This window comes from Haliaeetus albicilla, chromosome 7 (assembly GCF_947461875.1).
Source record: "Haliaeetus albicilla chromosome 7, bHalAlb1.1, whole genome shotgun sequence".
Lineage (NCBI taxonomy): Eukaryota > Metazoa > Chordata > Aves > Accipitriformes > Accipitridae > Haliaeetus > Haliaeetus albicilla.
In genome coordinates this window covers 2,849,516-2,862,603 of record NC_091489.1, presented here as the reverse complement: position 1 = coordinate 2,862,603, position 13,088 = coordinate 2,849,516, and the positions used below count along the sequence as shown (strand labels likewise).

General features: G+C 50.2%; 1 protein-coding gene across 1 annotated transcript; it reads left to right on the top strand.

Annotated features, from left to right (window-relative positions):
- Positions 1 to 2,959: 2,959 nt before the first annotated feature.
- Positions 2,960 to 4,811, top strand: HOXB1 (homeobox B1). Its single transcript, XM_069786149.1, has 2 exons — positions 2,960 to 3,734; positions 4,486 to 4,811. The coding sequence occupies exons 1-2, from the start codon at positions 3,122 to 3,124 to the stop codon at positions 4,809 to 4,811; spliced, it is 939 nt and encodes a 312-aa protein (XP_069642250.1). The 5' UTR covers positions 2,960 to 3,121.
- Positions 4,812 to 13,088: the final 8,277 nt, after the last annotated feature.

Below are 13,088 nucleotides of genomic sequence, written 5' to 3'. Positions count from 1 at the left end.
AATGACTGTCTCCCTCAATACATAAGTGAAAATCAAGTAATAAATATAATGAAAGGCTAAGTAACTATTTGGGGTGGTGGTGTAGGACAGAGCTCTCATAATTTGAGAATCTCCACCTACACCTTTTCTTTGATCACCTTCCCTCTCTCAACTCCCCATAGAGGAGGTTTCAAAGAAACAAATGTGTAAGTGACAGAATTAGGCTCGCCCGGCCTCTGATATTTCTTTCTCCTGCAGGTTATGAAGGTCTGTACCAAAACTGGGTCTCTCACCTTCTCCACAGGGGGAATTAAAACCAATAATAATAACAGCAGTAATTTGATATCGGATCCAGGGCAGGGGGCTAGGCAGGAAAATTGGGAAAGAGACTCCCAAGCGATTCCCAGTGTGCCTGCATGCACGTTGACGCTATGGCTTTCGAAAATACCGCGCAGCCGCTACAAGCCATGCATTTTGGGGAAAACCATGTCACTTCGGGGAAGTAAGCCGGAGCGGGAGGGCAGCGTAGGCTGAAGCGCAGCTACTCCATTCTCCCCGCCCGGGACCGTCAGCCTGGCAAGCTCTGGGAAGGGGCGCCCGGGAAAGCCCCTGGAGGGGGGATGCCGACCCCGGGCAGGGGGTGGGAACCCAGCCCCTTCCGTCCCGAAATCTGCCCGGTGTTTTGCTGCCCGGGCTCCCACAGCAGGTAAGACGTGAGGGGCCTGAGGAGGCTGCGGAGAGGAGCAGATGGCGAGCGGCCCCGCAGTGCCCGGGGGACAGGGAGAGGAGCGGGAAGGCAGCGGCTCCTCTCTGGGAGGAAACCGGCTCCAACACCCCATCTTTCGCGGTCTACCTCCACAGAAGGATAAAAAAAGCCTTTGGCAAAGTGATCTCAGCTCCGCACATCCACTCCTCGGCTCTGTCTTCGCTTTCACACCCTCATCTTACCAGTCTCTTCACTTTCCCCCAAAAGCCGGGGTTGGAGTGGCTCTCAGGAACCCCAGGACGACATTTCACCCCCTGCTCGGGTCGGGATGTTTGCTGCATTTCGTGGCTAAAATTTTGACCCCGTCCTATCTGATTTTTCCATCTACCAAAGAAACTCTGCTTTCACCGCAGAACTGCCTCAGGTCTAAACGTTGGTTTAGCCTTCGCTGAGAGTTCTATAGCAAAACTTTTCCCTCCATAACTCTGCAGCAGTGAGCTCTCTTGGAGCTAATTCTGAAACTCCAGAAGACAGCTGTATTTTAATGACATAAAGCATCCCCTTAATGTAACAGTAGAGTGAGATCACGGTGGAAAATTATCAGACAATACGAAACAATTGATTCAAGGATGAAATAAACATCTATCCTTTTCTTTTTTCATTTTACACCCATAAATCATCTATTGTAAGCATCGTTTAAATATAATACATTCATTTAAACGCGAGTGCAACATAATATAAAAAGCACTCCTGGAATCAAATTAGAAACCGATTTCTCTTGCAAGGGGGATGACATGAGAGTTGCTTTGAATCTTTATAATCACTTTGAGTTGTTTTATGCAAAAATGGAGGTAGTGAGTTTCAGAGAACATTTGTAACCTGAAAGATTTTCTTCTTGAATATCTCAGCATCAGCAAAGTCGGCAGAATAAATGAATAAATAGGCACGCAGCTCTGGAAATAGTTTCCTCCTTATTCTTTTTATTGAAGGACGAGAGTTGTAATTGGCTAAAACTCACGTTTTCTCTCCGGGGGGTTTAAAGGAGGGAGGAAGGTTGATGCCATTGCTGCCTGTGTTGCAGTTTCTTAACAAATGTTACCCCAACGTGTTGCATCAGCCAAACCTACCATCTAAAGGATGTGTTTATGCCTTTCAAAGTGAACTTTTGGCCTGGGGGGGGGGGTGTGTGTGTGAAGAACCCTCCTGGTTCTTCTTAGAGGCTGAATAACCAGTAAATATCCTGACAAGTAACAAATGACTGTGGGCGTCATATTGTTGGGTGCTCTTGTTTCCCTTCTGCTAACAAGTAAATAAATGTTGCCTACCTATGTTTCCATTCTCTGAGCAGTGGAGTGGCCGGCGTGAAGTCAGCCTCTTTCCACCTACTCAGCAGCTTGACACTGCTAGGGGAAAGCTCCAGGCTGATAACAGATTCGGGGCAAGATCAAACCGGGTTTGCCATGGAAAAGCAGATCTTAATGTTCCAGAATTGGTTAAAGCCCTTAAAACATTTCCTGTTTTCAGTAGTAAATGTGTAGGTGCATGGGCGAATGGATGGGTAGGAAGGTACGTAGATAGACACATGGATCATTTTTAGTTCCATTCCTCTAATTGCTAAGCTGGGCATGGTATTTCTCCAACAAAAGACATTCTGTCTTCCTAACTTTATTTCATCGGCTCATTAGAATATTGATTTAATTACTTTGCTTTTACCCTCACTGGCCCTAGACACAAAGCCGGTGTGGCAAAATTAAAACACATGGAGCGTATTTTTCTTAGGAGCTTTTCTTAGACTCCTCAGCCTAGAAAACGCCAAACGCGTTCAAGCCACTTTCTAGGGAAAAGTTTCGAAACGAAGAAAAGAGCATCCTTTTGTGCTTAGGGGGACAGAGTAGTCAGACCTCCCTACGTCTTTTCCCTCTGTCTTTCTTTTTCTCGCGTGGAGCTAGGGTTGGGGAAAACCTTCTTTTTAAGTTGGGGCAAGAGGAAGTTCTGCTGAGATTGGCTAATGGCATAACTTGGGGGCCTTTTTAGCACTTAAAACAGTCGTGGATCATTCTAATTCTTCCCCTCCACCTCCCTGCACCCCACCTCCCTCCTCTCTTTTAAAGTCTTTGAGGAAAGATTTTGACGTATTCGTGTTGTTATCAGATTGATGGGCAGGGTTTGATTGAAACCCCTTTGTCATGCAAATGTCAGGCCCTTGATGGATGAGCTCAGAGATGTGACAAACTTCAGGAGCCCCTCGCTCATTGGGCTGGGGGCGGACCACGTGGCCGCCTCCCCCTGCCCCCACCCCGGCCCCGCCGAAGGCTGCGGGGTTCGAGGGCCAGCGATGCATGGAAGGAAGTTTTACAGCTTTGACATACTATCTAAAGGTTGTAGGGCAGGCGGAATCCCCCCCAAAACAGGCTGACCCTCCTCCATCAGTGGCAGATGGACAATACTAGGATGAACTCCTTCTTAGAGTATGCAATTTGTAACCGTGGGACGGGCGCCTACCACCATTTAGAGCAAAGCTCCCCTTCCTTCCCCTCTTGCTCAGGTAGCCCCGCCAGTGACACTTTTAACGGAGACGGGCGCTTTGGCGTGGGAGGGAGCGCGGCCGCGGCCGCCCATCTCCCCCAGCAGAGCCCCGGCTACCACCCTCCCTCCTCCGGCCGCCCCGTCCCCTCCGCGGGCGCTGCCCCAGCCGCCGGGTACCCAGCCCAAACCTGCAGCCCCGGCTACGGGCACCACCAGCTCTACCTCGGCCAGCAGGACGCGGACGGTGTGTACTTCCAAGCGGCCGGGTACTCCGCCAACGCGGGATCCAACCTCAGCTCCTTAGCAGAGAGCTACTGCGGGGCGGTGGCGGCCGCTGGGCAGTACCAGCAACAACACCTTTACGGGCAGGAGCAGCCCAGCTACTTGCCTGGCATTTACAGCAACCTCTCGTCTTCTTTAAATGAGGACAAAGACCCTGCGTGCCCCCCCGAGCAGTGCCCCAACGCCAGCTCCACGCAGACCTTCGACTGGATGAAAGTGAAGAGGAACCCGCCCAAGACAGGTGAGTTTGGGGAGCGCAGAGCTGGGCGAGGAGGGTCCCCATCCGGGGGAGGGGGGAGGCGGGGGGCAGTTCCCCAGCCCTGCAAGGAAACCTTGCCTTCCCCGGGGTTTGTACCCAAGTTAACTGGGCTCATCTTCCAGGGGATTTGATTTGCTTTGGGTTTTTTGGTTGGTTTTTTTTTTTTTTTTGAACACCAGTTCAGCGCTGAGGCAAAGCCAGCTAGAGATTTTCCAGACACATCTGATGGAGGGTCCCTGAGCTCAGTTTCCCGCAGGCCCAATGCGATTTAAGCCCAGCTCGGAATAGGAAACACTCCGGGCTTCCTGCTTCTCCCACAGTCGTGGCTTCCATCTCCCCTATTGTTCAACTTCCTTCTCCACAATCTTCCTTAAATCACAGTCTTCCCTCCTCCTCCCCCCATCATCACCCTCGCCCTCCCTTTCCACTCCTTCCCACACACGTTCAAGTCTCATGGCAGTTTGCAGGGAGCTGGAGGGAATGGTTGAGAGGGATGGGGACAGCTCTGCAGAGCCCGGGGTGGTCTGTCCCTCCAGGTTGTACCCCTGGGCTGGGAAGCCAGGGGTAGCTGAGAATCCGGGAGGGAGCACGAAGCTCCGGGCGGTGGAGGGACCAAATGCCCCCGAGAGGAGGGGAGAGGGGGGATGTGGAAAGCCCGCACCCACAGCCCCCCCGTCCCAGCGAGGGAATTACTCTGGCTGCTCCTGCCTTGTTGGTGTTTGCTCGTTAACAGCTAAAGTGTCGGAGTACGGACTGCTGGGCCAGCCCAACACCATCCGCACCAACTTCACCACCAAGCAGCTGACGGAGCTGGAGAAGGAGTTTCACTTTAACAAGTACCTCACCCGGGCCCGGCGGGTGGAGATCGCCGCTACCTTGGAGCTCAACGAAACCCAGGTCAAAATCTGGTTCCAGAACAGACGGATGAAGCAGAAAAAGAGGGAAAAGGAAGGTCTCGCCCCGGCTGCTGCCTCCAGGTCTGCCAAGGAAGCGAGTGAAGCCTCGGATCAGTCCAACTGCACCTCACCTGAGGCCTCCCCCAGCTCGGTGTCTTCCTGAAACGCATCCCCGCAGGGGCACAGGGATCGGCCCGGGGCTGCCCTCGAGGGGCCGCTGCTCCCTGCAGACCCCAACAGACACACACGCACCTCCCACGCACAGCCCCGTCCGCACACACGCGTGGAAGCAAGGGCACACTGCCTTCCGAGCAGTCCCTTTGGCTCCGGCCGTCTCCACACGTGTGACACCACCTCTCCCGCTTGCATTTCTCTCTCTTAATTTATAGACCCTCTGTAAAACACTGGACTCCAAAGGAGCAGCCGTGTCCTCGTATATCCTTAGCAATAGGCGTTTGTCTCAGGGACGTTTCTCCCCTCTCCCTTCTCCCTCCCCTATAGGAACTGCACTTTCAACTACAGAAACTTTAAAACGAATTTAGTTTTCTCCCGTTTTAAAAATGTGCACAACGACTTTTGCCTGCAAGAATCCGACGTTTGATGTATTTTTCCTCCCCACGAGGTTGTAAAAACGTTTGGCGTATTTTTTTGTTTCCCTTTTATTTACTGTATGTATATTTTGGAATGAGATCTGAGGCGCCCAAGATGCTAAAGGCCTCTGCAAAGACCCAAACACCAAGCAAAAAATGCAACTCCTCTGTTACCATTTTGCACTATTACAGCTTTACAGGGTTTTCTACACGCTCTGCGACCATGACTGTTACTGATCCTGGGGGCGGGAGGGTTGTGCGAGCAGAGAAAACGCGATGAGGCGAAGGCTGACCTCGGGGTACTTTGGGCAACGGTCATTGTCGTAGGAGGTGTGAAGGTGGAAGGGAACAAGGCTGCGGGGGGGCCGCGGAGCTTGGTTCCCCCAGGCACTGATGCACTGGCTGCTATTTATTGTATGTCTCAAATCCTGAAGTCTTGGAGCGAAGTAGCACGGTTCCTTGTACCCCCACCCTCTCAGGCTTATCGGAGTCCGATAAAAACACTATTTAAACATGGCTAAATTGTTTCCCTTCCTCAGGAGAAACTTTAGGGTAGGACGAACTAAAAACCACGGCAACTTTTGTTAAAGATTGTTTTAAAGGGAAAAACGTCATCGAGAAAAACTAGCGGTTTCTTAATCGGAATCTCCCATTTCCCTTCCACTCCCTTCCCCGTGCTCTGTATCTCGAAATGAAACTACCTCAGTCTAATAAAGTTTACTTTTTCCACATGCAAGTCCTCTCGACTTTAAGCCAAATGGAAATCTCTCCCGTCCAGGGAAATGCGCGACACGGGACGGGGGGAGCCCAGGCTCGGAGGGAGGAGGAGGAGTAGGAAGGAAAAGGGCTGCGGGTGCTGCCAAAGCTCCCAAACAAAATGCCCGATCCTGCTTCCTGCGGGTACCCCACGGCACCTCCGTTGGCATCGGCAGGATCGGGCCCGGCGCTCGCCTCCGCTTCGGGAGCGTTCAGAGCAATTCACCCAGACGGGACCGGAGAGAAACGCGGCGCTCCCCACGTGGACTTATTTCACAGTGCAAGGAGGCCTGATGAGAACAGAAAATCGTCATCGTTCTCAGTGTAAGCATCCCGGCACGGAAGCAGATCTGCATTACCGAAGCAGCAACATTAACTGGAACGGACTTGGGGTCCGGGGTGGGGGCAAAGCGAATTTCTCATTTATACGGAACAGTTCTGCGAGGCTGATCCAACTCAAAACCAAAACGAAGCGTCAATTTGGTTTCCTCCCTTCAGGTTCCCAAGGCGACCCCTGAAAAGGTGTTTTCCGCAGTACCAGTGACACACGAGCCCGGTTCGCGGAGGGAGGGAGCCCTCAGCCCGCCACGGGTACCGGCAGCGCTGCGCGGCGGGGCAGAGCCAGGACGGGGGCCGGGCGGGGACGGAGGAGGCAGCGAGCCCGGGTATAGCTCTGACCTTTTTACCTCGAAACGCCTCTGGGATTTCTAAACAAGTAAACAGAGGGGCTGCCAGGAGAAACTATTGTTCTGGCTTCGTCAAATTTGCAAACGTTTTCGGTGGGGGCGTGAGTGGGGCGAGGAATGAGAAAAGTACCTGCTGCAACCGCAGCCGGGCCCCGGCACCCTGCCCCGCAGCGCCCGCTCGGCCCCAGCCCGGCTCATCTGGAGGTCCCTGGGCGACAGAGCATCGCTCTTTCCCGGCGATACAATCTTCCCCCATCTAATACACCTCTCTTGCTCGAAAGAAAAGGTTTTTGAGTGTCCAATTAGCTCAGCGATAAGGAAAAAAAAAAAACGGGGGGGAAAGGTGAAAAGAGGATTTTGTTACACTAGCAGTTTGCAAAACGTCGGGAGAGAAAAAAAGAAAAAAGCACAGGCAGCCAGATTGACTTTATAACCTGTTGGGTGTGAGTCAGCTTGGTTTAATCTATTCGTTGAACCAATGCGGTTGAAGGTTTTGTTGAACCTGCGCGGTTTAAGCTGCCTCATCGGAACAGGGCGTTGTGCTTCAGAAAACTCGTGGGTTTCCACCGAGGCGATTTTCGCCCCCGGTTCTGTCTCTGAGCCCTGCTCTGCTCCTACGCCGCCTGGGAAGGGGCCGGAGCCCCGCTCCCTCCCAGGTGGGGCGGGCAGCGCCGGGCCGGCCGGTCCCGTAAGAGCCGGGGGAGAGCGGAAAGGCCGGGACAAAAAGGAGGGTACTGATGTGTCAGTGTGTCGGGCACAACAAAGGCTCCCAGCTCCCATTTGAAACTCAAAGGGACTCTCCGGAAGACTCCGCAGAGACGGTGCCGATGCACCCTTACATATGTAACCCCCTCGGGGCTCCCCCCCCCATTCCCTTTGCCCCCCTCGCTGCCAAGCCCTGTTTCTCTAACAACAAGCACCGCACACAGCTAATCTTTCCCCCCTCCCTGCTCTCCCTCCAAGTTTCTCACGCTCCCTTTTGTCTCAAGAGCCCAAAACCCACTGCTGTGAAGCAGGAGCCGGCTGGAAAGGCCACGCCAGGACACCCGCGGCTGGGGGTCCCTTGGCTGGTAACAGATGCTCCTGTGGGGTGGTGAGGGACACCCGTGTCTGCCCCACAGCTACAGAAGCAGATAAAGAGCGGGCACTGGTACTTCAGCACCCGCACAGGTACCTATGGATCCATACGGGACACGAATGCACACTCCTTCCCACAGTACATCGGCGTAGACTACCCAGAGAGAGGCACACACGAGTCTCTGCAGACCTGCATGCAGAAGTCTCTACTGAGACTTAGCCCTATCACCATAATCAAGCTTTATCACAAATATGAGGTCTACACACACTCCTTTGTTTTGTATAAATGATACGCAACGACGTGGCTATTTATAATGTGATATATTCCCATATCTCCATGTGTGTCTGTCCGTGGGTCCCTGGTATTGCATTTTTCATGAGCAGGAAAATTAGCCAAGTCTCTCTGTACACTCACACACAAAGCCACGTCTTAATGGAGATTTATTCTTTTAATATCCCAAAGGAAGGGGAAATTCCCAGTTAAAGAAACGTAACCATCTAAATTATTAATGGCAGTCTCCGTGTTGGAGCTGTTGTCCCTCTGTGGGAGGAGGGGATGGGGAAGGGATGCCCAGAGTCCCTCTCATCTGGCTCTGCTCCCAGAGCAGAGACCTGAGGAGCACACCCGGCATTCCGGCCTGGTGTGGCAGCTACGCCAGGGCCATCTGTTCCTTACCCCTTGGTGTGAAATGTTTCTCTTCTCCCTAAAGCATTTGTTCTCACAATGTGAGGCCCTTTTGATCTCAGAAGAGGACATTCTATTAAAAAATAATAATAATAATACCCTGAAGACTTCCTTACTTTCAACTCCACTTTGCTGGCTGCTATTAACTCTGCTCCTGGAGCCTCTTTGCACTGAAGGTGTGAAGCGTTCCTGGGGGTCTCTCTCTGGGGACAAAACCTCCCTCTCAGTGACTGTACTGTGGCCGGGATGGGCTATTGCCAGCCCCTAAAAGCCTTTGATGCCTTGAAATGAAGGAGGAGAGGGGAGGAAGCCTTCTGGGTTTCTCCAAACTTGTTTCACACATAAAAATTAGTCAGGGGCCACACCTTCCCCAGCTCTCAGCAAAACCAGAGCAGGATGAGGATGAGATGTTTTCATCACACAGCGAGTGAGTCAGAACTAAAACAGAGTTTGATCCATCTTCTGCTAGCGGCCCCAAGGCAGCAAGGTGCCCATGCACCTGCTTACACACTAACATTGCCAAGGGGGTTGATACACCCTAAATCAGGTAAACCAGGGGGGATTTTCAAGCCTGCTAAGTTTCCTCAACATTTTGACATGAACACATTTTTAGGTGTCACTAAAATCCCTGGAGAACCGGCCAAAAGACCTGCAGCCGTGGGAAGCGCTGGGTGAGTACAGCTGCCCTCAGATCCCGCTGAGCAGGAGAGCTTGCACACCCAACGGACCTTCCCCATCCTCAGGGACTTCCCCTGCCCCACAGCGCCAGCAGCATGGTCAGGCTACATCCTGGGACCTGGGCATATATGTGTTTATTTGGATTATATATATTTATAGACAATGTATTTCACTTGTATTTGTATCAAATATACTATATATTTATTTTTCAGGATTGATGCTGCACAGGTCACCTGGATTTAAGTTGCGGACCTCCAATCTGCTGTTTTGTCTGACCTCGACTGTAACACTCCCGGCTTATTACACTGAAAGGGCCACCCCAAGGTGACGTCCCCTTGCTCACCCCTCTGCCCCTCAGCCATACACTTCCACAACACAGATATTTCAGCGCTGATCAGCTTCAGGGTTGCTTTAGCCTCTCAGGCAGGTGAAATGAGGTCTGGGGCAAAGGGCTTGGGTGGAAGGAACAATTGCAGAAGTGAGTGTACAAAATGTTTCCTTGCTCTTCAGAGGCCTCACCTATCCTTTCAGTTTACACTGGTCTGACAGCTCCATTTCAACCCCAGCCTTCACATGGACTTGTTCAATATTTACTCAGGCTGATGGGTTTGCTCAGAACTTGCCTCCATCAGCCTTGCTCTGTCGGGTTCCCTTCCCCTCGGGCCCAGGTTCACACAAAGTTCAGCCTGAAATGAATTCACCCAAAGATGGGCCCAGCTTGGCCTGAGGACCAGAGATGGGGTCAAGCCTGGGTCTCTGCATCCCAGCCAGCCCTCACGAAGGCCAGCACTCAGCACTCCCAGCCAGGAGGCTGCTTTGAAAAATTATTTGGGGTTAAAAAAGAAAAAGCACTGGGCCAGGGAGGACACACCAAGAAAGGCAGGAGCTGCTTTTCAGTGCGGAGAGCACAGGTCAGCCCTTCCGGGAGGGTGGATAGTTCATGGACGTTTACTCTGCCCGGGGGGCCTGTGTGACAAGGTACAATCCTGCAAACTCAGTACAACCATAAAAACTGCAGCAGGGGGGAAAAAGGGATATATATATATTTATATATATATATATTTTAAAATGTATTTATATAAAGTGTAAAATGCACACATACATATTACTTATTATATATTACAGAAATCTATATTTTTATATGTAAAAGTATATCCAACTGCAAGGGATTAAAACCTAAAATGAAGAAAATTAAGGCTGATTCGTTTCTGCCTGAAGCCATGACAAGGGAGATGGCTTTAGGTAACAGCAAGCTGAAATCTGCCTCATCAACAATAACAAAAGACTTTTCTGAAAGCCTTTTGTTAGAGATGCAAATCAAAATTTGATGCAAAACAGAAATATTGCAATGGGGCTTATTGCAAAAGCCATACGTGTTCCAAATAAAAAGAAAGAAGACAGAACCACAAGGCAAATCCAAAGTGGCTCCCAAGGAAATAACAACTGGGTCGATACCTAGGGCAGCTCTGTGGCCAACACTATGAGGTGATTGAGGGAACAAGGGTCGGCTGGGGACGGTCCCAGAGACTTGAGATGTCTCCAGGATATGGTGGGAGCTGAATCTGCCCCTGTCCGGGGCGCTGGGTCTCTGGTAAGGATGGGGAGACTTTTATTTTGGGCACCCGCTGTCTGTCTGGGGGCTTGGCAAAAAGCCTGTGCGAGTTTCCAGAGGGTTTGGGGTCAGACCCTGGGGTAGGAGCTCCTACCTGAGAGCTGAAGGGTCCCAGGGAGGGCAGGGTTTGTCCCCAGAACACGGGGCAAGAGCTTCTGTTTGAGGATCTACAGCCTTGCGGAATATTTGCACCCTTGTTATACCTTGGTAGAGCATCTCTGAGAACAAGGGGAGTGTGAGGTCTGTGTTGTGAGTCTACAGCTCTTTCACACAGGATTGCCAAACGGTGGTGCGTAAGGTATCTCTTAAAATCAGACATGAGGAAGGTGAGCTCCCTTTTAGTGGCCATAAAGCTAATCTGATGAGATTTAATGGATTTGTTAATGGGTATAAAATTCTGGAGGTTATCACAATCCCTGCTGATTAAACATCCTGGTGATGTGGCAAAACACAAGCGTTTTGGTTGCAGGAAAGAAAAAAAAGGAAGGGGAGGATGGGGAATCTCACAGGAGTCTCCTGGTTTTTCCCCCAGGAGTTAGTTCAGTGGAAATCTTTCCTCATGGAAATCTTACCTTGGTCTGTCTTTATTTAAATTTTCCTTCATTCATCAGCTGTGCCCGAATAATTTTCTTTGCATTTCACTCTTCCAGCTCAGCAGCGGGTGCTTGGAGTCCCCCATGTTTTTTGTCCATGTCTTCACAATCTTTTTGCTTGAGACAGCAAGGCACGGAGCTACACATAGAAAGACAGCAAGAAAACAGCGTTACAAGAAAGAAAACAACATGCCGCTTATTTCAAATAGAGAAGCTGGCACTGCAAAAAGACAGTAAAACAAACTGTTTCTCGTCTAAAAACAAAGTCTCTCTAACTTTTGGTAAGAGTTCAGAGTCCCATGTTCTTGCCAAGCTAAAAGATCAAAACCACCAACAAAAAGCCTTTCCCAAATAATTTCTGTAATTCAGGTGAGAACATTTTCCCTCAAAGAAAAAAGTGGCTTTTAACCTTGGTTACATTATTAGTATGTCTCGGAGAAAGGAAGGAAATTTTTTTTTTTTTTTAGATACTACTACAAAATATTTCTCTGCATGAGTTACTCTGAACGTGACACACCTGAAAATATTGGCATTGCTGGCACAAAGAGGAGCAGTACTTGAAATCTAGCTCCCGAGTTTAATCCCTTTTGCTCCAATTAGTGTGTCAAACGGCCACGGATTTAGCGTGTGTTTCAGCACAGCACACAGCGCGGAAACACTGAGCCTAACTCGTTTATTACAGAAAAGGATACGAGAAAAATGCTTTCTTAATGACACTTTAATTGTGTTTCCTACGGAAGGATTCGAGATAGTTCACATTTAAATGCCGATTGACAGAGTGAAGAAAATATAGCTCTTTCTAGCAGCCAGAGATTTTTTAAGGCTCTCATATTTCAAAGGCAACGCCGAGTCTTCTTGACAAAACACTCCAGCGTGTGCAAACAAAATGTTTTTGGAGCAACGCTTCTAAACTCAGAGCTCACCCGCAGGACAGGTTAGAGCTACTGTCAGCTTTGCTGCAGTTTGCGGGAAGCCCAGCCGCGGAGCCTGCTGAGGCCGGGATTTCCCCCGGTGCTGGGACCCGCTGGTCCGGCGGGCCCGGGCCCCCCCTGCCCAGCGGGGCCCCCCCGCTCCTGCCGGTGCGCAGGTACGGGTGCGGTTCTCCGGCCAGCCGCAAATATCCACTGCGGCTCAACCGAAAGGATGGGAAAAGTGGAAAAAAAGTTTAACTCCTTCCCTTTGCATCGCCGATACCCATTTCTTGAGCAGTTTCCAAAGGAGAAATCATTTCCTCGCTAGACTTCCCCCAGTGAAACGGATGGGTTTACTGTCTTCCAATTTTTTTTTTTTTCCCCAGCCACTCTCCCCTTTTAATGTATTATCCCTTCGGAGCTGAATGGCAAAAAAATGTTATTTTTGTGCATTAAAAATTGTCCTAAATTATTCTTCAATAACAGATCTAAAGTCGCGGCAGCATTTGCCTCCCATAATTATTTTTGGAGGGGATCTTGTAAAGAAAAAGAAGTTTATGAGAATCATTCTCTGCTTTCCCTTTGTCCATTTGCTCTGTGAAGGCTCTCTTCTCTTTATTATTAATGGATTTGGCGAAGCTTTTCCTGCAGTTTGGAGGAATATGCTAGCAAATGAAAGCATCTCGTTGATGGATGAGGAGCTGGGCTTTAAATCAGTCCCTACTGATACAAATTATTTTAATATGCCCCTTTTATGATTTATTTCAAATTTATGAAGTAGTGAGCTATGTTGTAAGACTTGATTATGGAGGCTGGTTGCCTACAAAGTTATAAAGTCTTCTAGTGGAGCTT